Raw genomic sequence first — 15,578 nt, forward strand, 5'->3', positions numbered from 1 at the left:
TTTTATTTGTGTATATCTTATTTTGTATTAATAATATTTGCGACAATGCAGTGCAGGAATTACAAACTTTCTCATAGGATTCTAATGTTCATATTGGTCCTTAAAGTCTAAGGCAATTCGATAGTATAAATTATGTATACGTACTCTATATCCTCCTAAGTTATGTACAAGACAATGGAATGTAGCATCTCTTCCAACAGAAACTGTCAAGTTACCGATGGGTTCTGCGAATTCTGGTTGAAATGCTTCACCTGTTTAAAAATAAAACATATTATACTAAAAATTAAGACGAAAGATTTTTCACAGCGAAATTCCCAATATATATTTTTGAAGTGATAACTTCTTATGGGAGGGTAAACCGCTGCGTATCATAACGCGTTACAGCGCTAGATTGTCTGACTTCCCTTTCACTCTCGCATATGGCAGAGGTAGGCACGCTCCTCCTCTCTCACTCTAACCAATTCTTATTTTTATAGGATTAAATAATGCTACTAATAATGTACATACATAAAATTCTAAAATTCGAGAATTGTAACTAATAATAAAATATATTTCGTAATCAGTAAAAGATTTAATTAATAAATAAGTAAGCATTTTTCAAGTAAAACCATAGTTTAAGTAATCACTTATGTCGGGCGTCACGAGACGCACCCTTTTTTTAATGAGTTAAGTTAGCCAGTGTTTCACAATAACTCGCATTATTATTTCTTTATTATTACGAGAGATGTGAAAAGTGAATTTTCTTTGGAACAATAGGTGTCCTAAATTATGGAAATTCATTAAAAATTTTTGTAATACTGTTTTTAAAGTGAAACTTTTATTACATCGTCTCAAACTTTTTCGTCTGTGTGTTGCATGTCGCGTGACGGTCGGGCGGCGGCTATAGTTCGCAGCAGCTGACCGTGTAGTGTATAGACTATTACCCATTCGTGCCAGTGCTCCACGCTATTTTGTTTGTTTTTATTATTTCCCATTATCATTCCAATTTTCCAAGTATAAAATTAAGTTTGATAAAGCGATTTTTATACCCTTAATGGCATATTATTCCAAAACTGTTTAGTTAAATGTCTCTAATGTGAAAAAAAGTTTCACTTTTACCGTGGTTTCATGAAACCACATAATCCTTTTTTGTAATTTATATGAAGCAAAGACACTCTCTCCTTTAAAAGTGGCAGCATTATAAATTAATTAACTAATTCAATATGTATGGCTTTTTGTAGGAGGGAGGCTCCTTTGCACAGGATGCCGGCTAGATTATGGGTACCACAACAGCGCCTATTTCTGCCGTGAAGCAGTAATGTGTAAGCATTACTGTGTTTCGGTCTGAAGGGCACCGTAGCTAGCGAAATTACTGGGTAAATGAGACTTAACATCTTATATCTCAAGGTGACGAGCGCAGTTGTAGTGCCGCACAGAATTTTTGGGGTTTTTCAAGAGGCACTGCATTGTAATGGGCGGGGCGCATCAATTACCATCAACTGAACGTCCTGCTCGTCTCGTCCCTTAGTTTCATAAAAAAGGTGCTGTCTGCATAAAAAATTGTTATAGGAATCTTTGAAAAGTAGCGTGGTGAAGGATTGGTGTAGCACCGGTATTGGAAGTGGTAATCACTTAGTATAAAGTTAGACCTGATAATAAACCTAAAATATACAAAATGTTTACAAATAGACATTTTGCATATGATTGGTTTATTTGGACGTATAACGTTTCCCGCGTTTATTTGCAAGGCTGCTTGACATTGGTAAGATTTCAGAATTATCATTTTATTGGCATTGTTGTCAGTGAAATAGTTAACATTATGCATATTCTTGGTTTAATCTCAGGTATAATTTTAAACCAAGTTTATTTGTAAGGCCGTTACAGTTTAGCTAGTTTCGTTTTGTATAGCTTTTTAGGTTAGTACGCATTTAATAGTACTAGAACTAACAGTTTTTGGTGAATTGGTCCGACTACTACCATAAGTTTCTCTGCCAGCAAACAGCAGTTTTATTCTGTTTTAGGACAGCCGTCAAAAAAGTACCAATATCTACGTATCCCTAGACAAAAACATAAGAGAGAACCCAGTGTCTTTCCTATTTCTAATAGTATTATTTTTAAAAAGTTTTACTACGCATCCCGGCATTTTAGTTTCAATTATTAGCAAACTTTAACAGAACATGTGGTACGTCAACGTCACACGTTCGAAACTGCTTCGAGTACATCCACTTGGGCGTAGTATTAGTTGCCACACTTTGACCCATCCTTAATCTAAGATCAGCATCATAATACCTTTATCCAATATGACATCTGGCCGAACCTAACCGCATAACTGTTTGTTTACATTTCGTGATGAAGAACGATTTACTATTCCAAAAAATTTAAATTCTGACGAAGCCACGCGTCATTATATGAGTTATATTTTCGTGCATCTTTACGCGATATTGGCACGGTGAATGAAAATATACCCAAGTATATTATTACAAGCCAACATACTACACTATGAAATATTGATGCATAAATAAGTGTAGCGACACACCTGCTGAACGTACGGCGCCGATACTTTCGAAACTGAATTTTTGTCAGTCGTAGTATTCGGTTGGTGTGACACATCATACGCGCCGAACTATCAGACGGGACGCCAGCGTTTTGTTCATCGCATTACGCGATAAAACATTACGTGGCGTCGTCGTCAGTCGAGTATCGTCACTTTGTGGAGTGTGGTTATGACGTGTTGAATTGAATTGGCCCAAAAATTATTTTATTACAATACTCACTATTATAGAGGGCTTAGAACGACTACGCACACCGAACTTGAGGTCGCGTAACGCGTCGCGTGATATGTCGCTTGCAATGCAAAATAATTTGAATGCATTCTAGCCAGAAATTCAGTAAATGTGTCAAGCAATGATTTGAAGCTCTAAAGGTTGATGCATTCAATATACGATAATTTATATTTATACAGTTAATTCTTTATTACTTTTAATGAAATAATTTATATTATTTAAACACGATTTATACATTGGATGAAGCACCTTACACATTTATTTGTTATGTATATTACAGCCATTGTAAAATACTCTACTTGTTTGTAAAGAGTGGCCGTTGAGTTTCAAATATGTTCTTCTCATGTGTTCAACTTATTTTGGTAAATTCAGTCATTTAAAAAAATATTTGTAGTGACGGTTCAAAAGCGCTTAGCTTAAGCCTAATTCAATAGAGTTTATTTGAGTTTGACTTTGTGATAACATATGAAACATTCCAAGCGTATTGAACCGAACATTCGGTGCTGTACTTTCGGCAGGTGTGTCATTACACTAAGGCTTACCTGCTAGTTTAGAGTCAAGTCCCAACATGAAGACGCCCAGCAGGTACAGTGACGACCAAGAATGCATATTGGCAGTCACGTAACCACTGCATCAGAGCCGAGGTTATCCATGTGATGCTGTTCAAGAATATTTTATTAGTCTCTAATTATATTATAACGAGATAAAGTTTCTGAGCTTTTGTGAGTTATTTAACACCTTTATTGATTTCAATAATTTTATTTTTATTTTCATCAAAATTCAAAAGTACACAAATTATAATTGTACATGTTCTAAAAAAAACAGTAAAATTAAGAAAATCAAGCGTTTTTATTACAATAAATATAATATCTAGATATCTTAATTGCTTTATAGAAAACTCTAATCTATACTATACTGTAAAAAGGTAATATTTGTGAAGTTGTAGGCGGTAATCCCTGAATCTACTGAACCGATTATGAAAATTCTGCTACCAATAGAAAGCCACATTGTTTGTGAGTGTCATAAGTGTTATATTAACCCGAAAAATTAAAAGACTTTTTTATGATAGACGGATTTGCAAAGTAAGTCAGAGAATAAAACAAAGTTTCTTGTGAACACTGCCTTAACGATGAGAGAAATATGATTATTTTGTATATATATTATCAGATCATAATATGATTTATTAATATCACTGTTTTCATTGTTATATTGACGGTATTTCTAGCAAGTTGATTTTTTACTTTTATTACTGGAACTCAAATTCCTCGCACAGTGTGTTGGATTCAATAAATTAAGCGCGTACACCTTCCTTAAAGGCTCTGGTGTTGCAAGGGCGGTGGTGATCACTTTATTCCAGGTGACCCTCGTTTGTCCTCCTTTTCCATGAAAAAAATACAAAGTATGCCTCCGACCTGAGAAGAAAGGGCGCAAGAAACTCAGCGTGCTTCTTTTTTTTATAAAATATGGTAACAATGTAATGTCGTAGAATAAACCCGGTGACCAGTACGCTCGTTTGTACTCCTATTCCATAAAAAAAAAATGTGAAAACTATTAAAACTAACAAATATTTTTTCAAAGATACCTCGCGTGTCAGAGTGGTGCATATTTAATTTACATTGATCATAATATCATCACATTCGAGTAGGCAGTTCCAATTTTTATCTGATTGCGTTCTAGCATTCGCAAGAATTTTCTAGTCATGCTATCTACTTAAAGATTCGTTGTTGGACTGACTAAGTCGTTCATGCACGACTTCATCCGCGTGGAATAGTTACTTTGGGCAGCATTCATTTTTTTGGATACTTTGCAAATAATACATTCTATGATACAACGGATATCCCTTCTCATTGTGGACATTCTGTTTAACAATATTTCCCTGAGAACTTTAATATTCTATTTCATCCCCATGTCGGTCAAAGTTTTAAAAATGCTCGAACAAATGTTTATAAATTAGTACTTATCAAGTAAATAAAAAGGGTCAGAGAAACAGACAATATTGTAAAAATCTTGCAACGATGGCTTTGACAATTAATTATTAAATAACGAATACTACTGTACGGGCTTGAACCCTTTACCTATCGTAGTAATGGAAGAAGAAACCAAAAAAATAAATAACGAATGTCGCAAACGTCAGAAAATTTTAAGAACCAACTTCACCCTGTTACTTTTGTGTTACAGTGAACTGCGCGTATCTTAGAATTTCACTCTTGTCATTTTATAATAACCTAAAGGGAATTTTATAACATAAAAAGATCTACGATTAAATACCGAATACTCTTCTCTGAAATCGATATTTCTCACCATTCATAGTGTACTTTTAAACATAGTAATATGGCTACACAAAATATTACACAGTTATTATCATCCCTTAGATATTTTTCACGTCTAGATAGAGCCTCTTGTTGCTAGATAACCGATTAAAACAGGCCAGATTTATTTCTTTAGTGTGCGTGACAAGCCACGTCTTACACTCGCGATTTCTTTGTCACTTTGTGTTAGTGTGCGTGCATTGCTCAAAATAGAGGTTAATTGTCAACCTAAATTTTCGGCAACGTTTCACAACTGTCACAGTCTATCTGTCTAGTCTATTTATTGACTTTAGATTAAGGATTGGTCTCCGTTGCGCTCCAACTAGATAAGTACCGCACTACCTAAGAACAATAACTTTTTTACTAAGCCATCTTGACACTCAATGGCATACTTCAAATTTTGTAACATACGCTTCGTGTTATTTTACATTAAAATTAATAAAATACAAAATACTTACTTATGATATGTGATCCCAGCGTCATTGTTACCCTTCTACTTCACCCCACAGAACATGTGACAAGTCAACGTCACACATTGTTCGAGACTAGCTCATACGCCCACTTGGGCGTAGCATTAGTTGCCGCACTCTGCGACTACGCCTGCGGTATCTAGTTTGAGCGCAGCGGATACCAATCCTTTATCTTAGATCGTGACGTATAAATGTCATTCATAATAGCATTATATTCAGTTATACATAAATACAATTCAAAGAGCAGAATTTCAAACATTATGCAGTAATTTTCACAATATCTGACATTATTAAACAACATTTTTCATTTCACTTAACATTGAAAGCATAAAAAAGCGATTTGCGAGCTCTTTCCATGACATAAGCGATTTGATCAGTCAATAATGACTCAATGCTGAACCCATCTACCTGTGCATATTTACAATATTCAGACATAAGTGAGCCGTTGTCGTGTATTGATTGCATTTGGAAAAGGAGCTATTGTGAACCGGTAAGTGTTTCACCGAGCAACACGATAATGTTTGAGAAAAATTCTTGCAACACAACCTTATCTCGTCATGAAGGTCTGTGAACATATTGCTTCTGTAACGGTCTCGTTACCACCAAACCTCTATTGTAAAAGATCTTGTGAATATGTAATACATGGATACTAAGTGCTAAGATAAAGTTTATACTCTTGAACTTGAGTTACTAGAAGGTAGTATAAAGTATAATATCCGTACGACCGAGCCTTGCTCGAATTTTTAAAAATGTACAAAATTGAACAAAAAAAGAACGAGTAGGCCATCTGTATTCGAACCGGGGTTTCTGCTTTCCGGATAACCCAATGTCCCATCTGAGCTATTATAGTCTTGTATATAGTGGCGAAATTTACCTTTGTATTCTAATGTTATTCTTAACAGATTCTTATTAAAAAACCGATATTAATACATTTTTTTAAATTGAAACCTAGTTAGATCGATTTATCGCCCCCGAAATCCCATATATACTCAATTTTATGAAAATGGCTTGAGCCGTTTCTGAGATTCAAATTATATACATATATATGTATATTACTAGCTGACCCCAGCAAACGTTGTATTGCCGATATTAAAATCGCGATACAAAAGTAACTGTTGATCGTAGATGGGTGAAAATTTGAAGTTGTATGTATTTTTTAATGCTGACTCATAATCAAACAAATATAAAAAAAATGTCAAAAAAATTAAAAAAAAAAAAAAAATCTTGTGGACCCTTAACATTTAGGGGGATGAAAAAGTCCGATTGAGTCCGATGAAGTCGATGTTGTCCGATTCTCAGACCTACCCAATATGCACTCAAAATTTCATGAGAATCGGTCAAGCCGTTTCGGAGTACTTCAATGTTTAACACCATGACACGAGAATTTTATATTATAGATATATATAGATATATATATATTATTAAATTTTCTCGTTTATAGATATAAGATAAAATTTCTTACTAATAATTTAATACTTTTAAATGATCCCTCACTTGTGGGATTAATTGAATTAAATTTTGGTTCATAGTGAGGGATATCACATTAAAAATAACAAATTAGTCAGTATTGAAAGGGCAACATCTCAAGTTAATTTCCTAATATGCAATTATTGGGGTTAAGCAGGTTATCGACTGTAAAGTAGATCCTGTAGAAGGAGCCACAACCTGAACAAAACATATTAAGATTTACGAAACATACGTCAATCGAACGGTTGGCTCATTTGGACGAGCGCTCCGACAGAACTGAGAGGTCGCGGGTTCGAGTCCCACATCATTCATTAATTTTGTTAACAAATTTGTAACGAAAATTTAATGTCCTACAAAGCTTTATATCTTAAAAATTTATTACTGATCAATCTTCTGAATTGCGTACTGAAAAAGTTTTCGTAGGTATTATGCTAATTTCAATAAGGGATGTGCGATTTTGAGAGGGGAAAGTTTACTTTATGTTAATTATTATTTTACGTTATTGGTGCCAAACATTTTCACTCCTAAAACTAAATTCGACCGATTTAAAAAAGTATTAGTTTTATTTAAATAGATCATTATTTAATTAGATTCAAATCTAATAGGCACCTAAGTGACAGTGTAGATGACAAAGAAAAACTATATTTTCCATAAGACGAATTTATAAAACAGCTACAGATTATATTCTAAAGAAAATTTATTGAAATAGGCGTTACTTTGCGGAAATCCATAATTATACAAATGATTTGAGTTTTGACTTTAGTGTTAATTCCGCCAATATTTGTCTTTAAACAATTCGACACGTGTTTCGCCTCTACACGAGGCATCCTCAGGACGTGTTGTCTCGCCAAACTCTGGCACGAGACTATATTGGCGGAATTAATTTGTATATATATTCTTAAGTAAAAAAGTTATGTTTTATAATAGAACAACACACGCATCAGAAGTTGAATATAAATTTAAATTAATTTATTTAAAATTCTTTATAGTTTTTTTTTTTAAATTGTTAAACAGTTGATTTTATAGACTTAGAAGCTAGATAGTTCCATATTTAAAAAGAATATTTTATACGTTTTGTAGGGTGTGCTATATAGGGTATTATCTATTATAATTGAATAGCAATTGATTATAAAATTAATGGAAAAGTACATATAATAACTGTTTGTCTGCCGATCTATCTTCTATATACATACATATATATATATATATATATATATAAGAGATTTCCACGTATATACTCATATACTATATACTCATCACGATATCTCTGGAACCATTAGAGCTAAAGACTTAAATTTGGTAGGAATATTCTTTTCATCGAGTAGAGGTCAGCTAAGAACGGATTTTCCAAAATTCCATCCGCATTTTTTTTATCATGAACAGAACAACGTCTGTCGGGTCAGCTAGTATATATAAGAGATTTCCACGTATATAGTCACTCATCACAATATCTCTGGAACCATTAGAGCTAAAGACTTGAAAGTTGGTAGGAATATTCTTTTCACCGAGTAGAGGTCAGCTAAGAACGAATTTTCCAGAATTCCATCCGTAAGATTTTTTTTTAATATGAACAGAACAACGTCTGTCGTGTCAGCTAGTATTTTATAAAGCACTTGATAGTCAAATACGATGACTAATTCGAAAGAATATAGTTCCTCAGATCTGAGTAGAATAGAATCCTGGCTTTCTGGTTTCTGTACCCGTAATATCATTACTAAGACACTGTTCAATCCAGTTCATCAATCCGTCTATATTCATCATCATTCATCTAAGCAGACCGTACTTTATAAATTGTAATAGCAAACCTTAGTTGATTGATACGTCTAGATAGACTACCAGTGAGAGGCTTTTTTGCATAGGATGCCGGCTAGACTATGGGTAATAAGTAAACTTTATCGCGTTTCGGTCTGAAGGGCGCCGTAGCTGGTGTAATTACTGGGCAACTGAGATTTAACATCTTATATATCAAGGTGACGAGCGCAATTGAAGTGCCGCTCAGTTTTTTTTGGTTTTTCAAGAATCTTGAACGGCACTGCATTGTAATGGGCAGGGCGTATCAATTACCATCAGCTGAACGTCCAGCTCGTCTCCTCTAGTCTCATTTGCTCAGTAATCTCACCAGCCTGGCCACAAAGGAGCCTCCCACTGGTAAAACGTTGGTTGCGAATTACCCGTATGCTCGTTTGTCTATGTCTTCCTTAAATAAAGGTCCTCTTTATCATTAGGTGATAGAGGTCGGGAATTGGGAAATGGGGGGTGTTTAAGGGTAATAAACGGCTTATATCGATTTACGGCGAAACTAAAAGTCCTATGGAAAATAGTTAAACAGCAAAGTTTTAGGATAAAAAAAAATCTACAAATTTTGATTTTACACTCATTTGATATTTCACTCCTCAAAATTTATGTGAAAAATTCAAATTACAAAAATTTTGGTTTTTTATTTTTACCTTTTACAAAAAAAAAACAATTCCTCGAAATTTGATGAAAAGTTACATTTTTACATCCCAGACGCACTGTAATTCTTTTGATTTGGAATATTTATTTTTTCACCTTATTTTGACTTGATATCGAAAAATAACCTTTAATTTTAAATCGACAACTCTCAGTTCAAAATATCGGTGGGCTTTTTAGCCTTTGTAATCTCTTCTTTTTAATGGTGTAAAAAAATTACAATGCTACGATAAATGTACTCGGAAATGCAAAGAAACGAAAAATCTTAGAGATTTTTCCGATTTTTATTATGTACAATTTTGAGATATTTATTAAAATTTACACTTTAATTACTTGAAAACGTATGATTCTATGCAACATTGATAACAAAAATACCCTTAAACAGCCCCCCCTTTCCATTTCCCGACCTCAGATCGCCCGTAATTAATTTTCCCTTTCATTTTTGTTATACTCTCTTCCTTTTTCAATGGGATTCATAGCATGATTATATTTTTTGGTTTAAAAAATGATTGATCCTGGTCTAATACTAAAGTTTATTTTGTAATCAACATTATTTTGGAACCTTTCTAACTGACGCACACTTGACCGATTTTGTTTGAAATAAGTTCAGTATTAAATATTAAATATACAATAAGATAATAGTAAAAATGTTTTTTTTTTTTTATATTTTACTATTAAAATAAAAATATATCAGATATACTTGATACTCACACTCCGGAACTTTATAATAATAATAATAATAATATTGACACACTTTTACACAAATTATCTTGCCCCAAATTAGGCACAGCCCGTGCTATGCGTTGCAAGAAATATAGATATATTTAATATGATATACTTACATAAACATACATATAAACAGACTCGCAAACAAACACCCATATTCATCATATTATAAATGTTTGTATTTTTTAAATATATTTTTTTATACTTTACTAGCTGACACGATAGACGTTGTTCTGTAGATAATGAAAAAATACTGTTTTATAGGAATTTGCCAATAATATTTCAAAACATCAATAATTATTTCGTAAAAAATGCCCCCTGTTGTTGTAATGAAATTTTTTCACAGCGTTCCGCTGTGAAAAAATTTTGCTGTCAAACCGTGCGTCACTAAATTCTCTCATAGAAAATATGTCCATACAAAACAAATATTGCAAAAAAAATATTTATGGGTCCTAAATCGAAATAAAAACTACCCTATCTCTCAAGTTGAACCAAACTGCACTCCATGAAGTAATCACCATTAAAATCCGTTCATTAGTTTAGGAGTCCATTGAGGACAAACAACGTGTCACGTAATTTATATATATTAAGATATGCTCGTATATCAATATTCCACAAGAGATTCTTCATCTTAAGGCGTACCTACAGAGCTATAATTACCATAATTAAAAATAAACAATAAGTGTTTACATAATTCATAACCCATAGATACATTGCTTCATGTAAAGCGGATGGTCTAATTGTCTAAACTCATCTTGAACCAAAGTTACCGGCAATGCATACAATTAACACAAGAACCGTTCAATTTTACCGGAAGCAATGTTTTGTTACTAATTAACGTGTAGTAAAATTCTTTTTCTAAACATTTCCAATTAATCACATAATAATATTGTTAAATACAATTTCTAAATTTAATTAGTTTTCATGTCATCAGTATTAACATAATATACATATTAAAAGCTCATGTAATGGGTTGTTCTAAGGCAGCATAGCCTACTAATAAGTGCTTTCTACTTTTAAAAATGAAAATAAGTACAAAAAGTCTATTATTATTAAGTACGATAAATTAATTTTATAAAAAAATAACTTGAGATTTTCTAAGCACTATTATTTAATATTCTTAACAAGTGTTTTCTACTCTTGAAAATGAAAATCAGTACAAAACATATATTATTATTAAGTACATTAAATTAATTATATAAAATATAATTTGAAAAATTCTAAGTACTATAATTTAATATTCTTGTTTAATGTTAATGAATGTGAATCAATCTACTGTGTACGATTGAAAGCATAAAACTTATGTTAAATTATGTTACCATTATCGTAAATATTAGGTAAAAACCAATAAACAAAAGCTCTTTGGATTTCTTACGAAAAATATAAAACCACTAAAAGTGATTGTGATTTGAAAACTTACCCATAAATTGATGTATTTTAGATTATGTTACTGCATAGTTATCCTATCGTGGTAAACTTCAGTTTTGCGAGTTAAGTTAAGCACGTGATAAGTTGGGGGTCTCCCTAAGGAGCGTGCGTTCTCTATTGAGTACGCGGTATACACTGTAGCGTAGTACTGGCTCGGGTTACGGATTCAACAAAATCCTCGCATATTCTTACTCCGTTATCGACACGAGAGTTACACAAAAAGTCAATCAACTATGAAATTTTAACTTTGGTAAGTGATAATTAATAAGTGTGAAGACTATATGAGATGCAAGTCTCATATAACACAAGAAATAACGTCTTTTATCTAATTCTAGTAGGATTCATAAGATACATAATAATTTTAAGGGTAAATGTATACACTTTTATAATAAAGTCCCAGTCGCTGTTCAGGCATTATCTATAAATAAATTTAAATGTTTTATTAAAAAAAGGCTCTGTCGTAAATCCTTCATCCTCCATCATGATTATTTTATAGTAATAACAATGACAGTACAATATTGTATATTTAATTTAAAAGAGCGCAAAAAGAATGCTGGGAGAATTTCTGGCGCCGTTTCTTCTTTCACAGAGCATCATTTTTTCCGAATAGGTAGTAGTGTTTGAACTGATTTTAAAATGAATTCGAAAGAAATCAATATTAAGAAAATATATTCGTTTTATGCCTGCCTCATTAAATTCTTACAGTAGTCATATACACATTGTAATTTGTAAATATTGAAGTTTAAAGATTTACAAAGAATTGAACGTACATTTTAAATAGCAGATTATATATATTTCGACAGCAAATATTTAATATCGTTCAAGGTTAGCGAATGTGCCTGTATTGATCCCTAAGCTATTGGAAGCTGGTTCAGGGTTTTTTTATTGTAATTGCAAAGACTACACTAACTGTTTTAATAGTTATCTGACCTTTTTAAAAATTAAGATGGTGTTTCAAACAAGTTCAAGTTATATTTTATAACTAATAACAAAATGGTATTATCTCAAAAAGTGTGACTTCTGATATTAATATCTTTTTTACAGTATTTATTCTTTCTGTATGTATTTTGCCTTGTTTATTAGATGTTTTTGTGCGTGCCATCTTGACACTCAATGGCATCTTTCAAATTTTGTAACATACGCTTCGTATTATTTTACATTGAAATTAATAAAATATAAAATACTTACTGATGATATGTGATTCTAGTGTCTTTCTTATTTCTTGTAGTATTATTTTTACAAAGTTACTACGCAACCTGGCACTTTAGTTTCAATTATTAGCAAAGTTTATCAGAACATGTGGTACGTCAACATCACACATTGTTCGAGACTTAATTGCCGCACTTTGCGACTACGCCTGCGATATCTAGTTAGAGCGCAGCGGAGACCAATCTGATTAACATTAAAATTAGGAAATCGCGTAATTCAAATAAAATCAATGTTACATTTTATAATCTATATATATAAAAAATAATTGCCGTTCGTTAGTCTCGCTAAAACTCGAGAACGGCTTGACCGATTTTGCTAATTTTGGTCTTGAATTATTTGTGGAAGTCCAGAGAAGGGGAATAAATATGAAAATTCTCGGAAAAAAAATAAATAAAAACAAAAATTTTGTTTTTCCTTTCATGTGTTCCTGTCGTTCAGAAATCAAATGGAAAGAGTAGTTTAATATGAATAACTAATTAGAATCTTTATATCGTACTAACTTTCTCAGGAGTTAAAAAATAAACTTAATTTTAGGTAACTATAGTTGGTAGATTAACTAAAGTTGTTAACTATCTATCAGATTATTTTTAAGTTGATTGATAAATCATAAGATTATATTATTTTGACCTTTTTTTAATGTTTATTTTATTATGATTAAGCATTGAAAAATACATACAACTTCAATTTCTCACCCACCTACGATGAACACCTATTTTTGTATCGCGATATTTATATTATTCTGTTCCATCCACAGATCCGCAATAGGGTTGCAAGATGGCAATAGAATACAATAATTGAAGTACGATAAATTATATGTACGATATATTTGGTAGGTCTGAGAACCAGTTGTATTCTATTTTTTATACCTCAATTTTTTTTTATTAATTAATTGGCAATAAAATGTTTGCTGGGTCAGCTAGTTAATAATAAAAAGACAGTACAATATCTCAAAACGGGTAATTAAGTTTTTTTTTTATGGAATAGGAGGACAAATGAGCGTACGGGCGTACCTGTTGTTAAGTGATCACCGCCGCCCACAATCTCTTGCAACACCAGAGGAATCACAGGAGCGTTGCCGGCCTTTAAGGTATCCAATTATACAAATGATTTAGGTTTTCTTTAGTGTTAATTAAAGGATTCCGCTTAAATGTGTTAGAGCAATTAGAAATAATAAAACACAAAAATAACATGTTTACATTGTTGAATGAACAAACAAATTTAGTCCCATCACCTTTGTTACGTGTCTCTTCCGGGGGTAATACGTCACAACAGCCGACCAATCACAGCGCGTCATTTCATGGGACGAGGGTATAAAAGTTAATAAAATTTTGGCGAGACAACACGTCCTGAGGATGCCTCGTGTAGAGGCGAAACACGTGTCGAATTGATTTTAAAAAACAAATATTGGCGGAATTAACACTAAAGAAAACCTAAATCATTTGTATAATTATGGATTTCCGCAAAGTAACGCCTAATTCAATAAATTTTCTGGTATTCAATTATTTTAAAAATTGGTTACAAAATATCGGGCTGTCACATAGTATGTACTAAGTCAATAATTTTTAATTTCCTTATGGGTGTGATGAGCATACTTCTTGCATGTCATTATTTATCAGGTTACTTTATTAGCCGCCTATTTGAGGTAATGGCCGACAACAGCGGTAGAATAATTAGCCTTTTCCCGCTAATTGCATGGTTATTAATTGGAAGAACGTTTAAAGGACCGTCATCTGGATAATATTGACTGGAAGCTGGGTGCTAATCTGATTCAAGATCATATCTTTTGCCAAACGAAGTATTTGTTAGATTGGGTATTGTTTGATATTTTAAGAAGTAATTCCATATTTTTTTTATGGAATAGGAGGACAAGCACAGGAGGTCTTGTTTTGAAGGTACCCATGTCGTATCGTCCCGGAAACACCGCACAAGGAAGTTCATTCCACAGCTTTGTAGTGTGTGTACGTATAGTACGAGTGTACGTGAACAAAGCTCCTTGTAAACCGCACTGTGGAGGACCGCCACACATCCAGATGGTGGGGCTGATATCCTTACTTGAGTCGTGTCGTGCGAAGGTGGAATTCGGCGGCAGGAATCAGGTTAAACAGCTCTTCGGAACACTCCCCGTGATAAATGCGGTAGAAGACACACAATGAAGCGACGTCTCTACGCAACGCCAAGTGATCCAGCCGTTCACAGAGCACTGGGAATATGTATATTCTATAAAAGGCATAAAAGGCATTTATTTTCTCAAAATTGATTCCTTTAGAATTCTTTTTGATGACATTTCTAATATACTAGATACTACTACCGCTTCGGAAACAATTGGCGCTCTGAGAGAGAAGAAGCGGCGCAAGAAGCTCTACTAGCAGAAACTATATAGTCAAAGTCAAATAAACTTCATTCAAATAAGCTTAAAATAGGCGCTTTTGAATCGTCACTATAAATATTTCTTTTAAATTACTGAATTTACCATATTGTGTTCGTAAGAAGTTGAGCTCGCGAGAAGAACATGTTAGAAACTCAACGGCCACTCTTTTCAATCAAACAGTATTTTACAATGGCTGTAATATACACAACAAATTAGTTTGTAAGGTGCTGCATCCAATATATGAGTCGTTTTTAAATAATATAAATTTCATGAAAAGTAAGAAATTTAAATTTAGTCCCATCACCTTTGTTACGTGTCGCTTCCGGGGGTAATACGTCACAAGAGCCGACCAATCACAGCGCGTCATTTCATGGGACGAGGGTAAAAA

The 15,578-nt window shown here is 33.0% G+C and overlaps 1 protein-coding gene across 1 annotated transcript in view; it reads right to left on the minus strand.

Annotated features, from left to right (window-relative positions):
* Window positions 1-11,696, minus strand: part of LOC126966650 (lachesin-like) — a 52,427-nt gene extending 40,731 nt beyond the window's left edge. The window contains exons 1-3 of the mRNA XM_050810811.1: window positions 11,606-11,696; window positions 3,305-3,421; window positions 145-251 (exon numbers count right to left, since the gene is read on the minus strand). Of these exons, the coding sequence (XP_050666768.1) occupies window positions 145-251; window positions 3,305-3,371 (174 nt within the window). The 5' untranslated portion in view covers window positions 3,372-3,421; window positions 11,606-11,696. The remainder of the gene's footprint in view (window positions 1-144; window positions 252-3,304; window positions 3,422-11,605) is intronic.
* Between the last annotated feature and the right edge of the window lie 3,882 nt (window positions 11,697-15,578).

Source organism: Leptidea sinapis, chromosome 10 (assembly GCF_905404315.1).
Source record: "Leptidea sinapis chromosome 10, ilLepSina1.1, whole genome shotgun sequence".
NCBI classification, from domain to species: Eukaryota; Metazoa; Arthropoda; class Insecta; order Lepidoptera; family Pieridae; genus Leptidea; species Leptidea sinapis.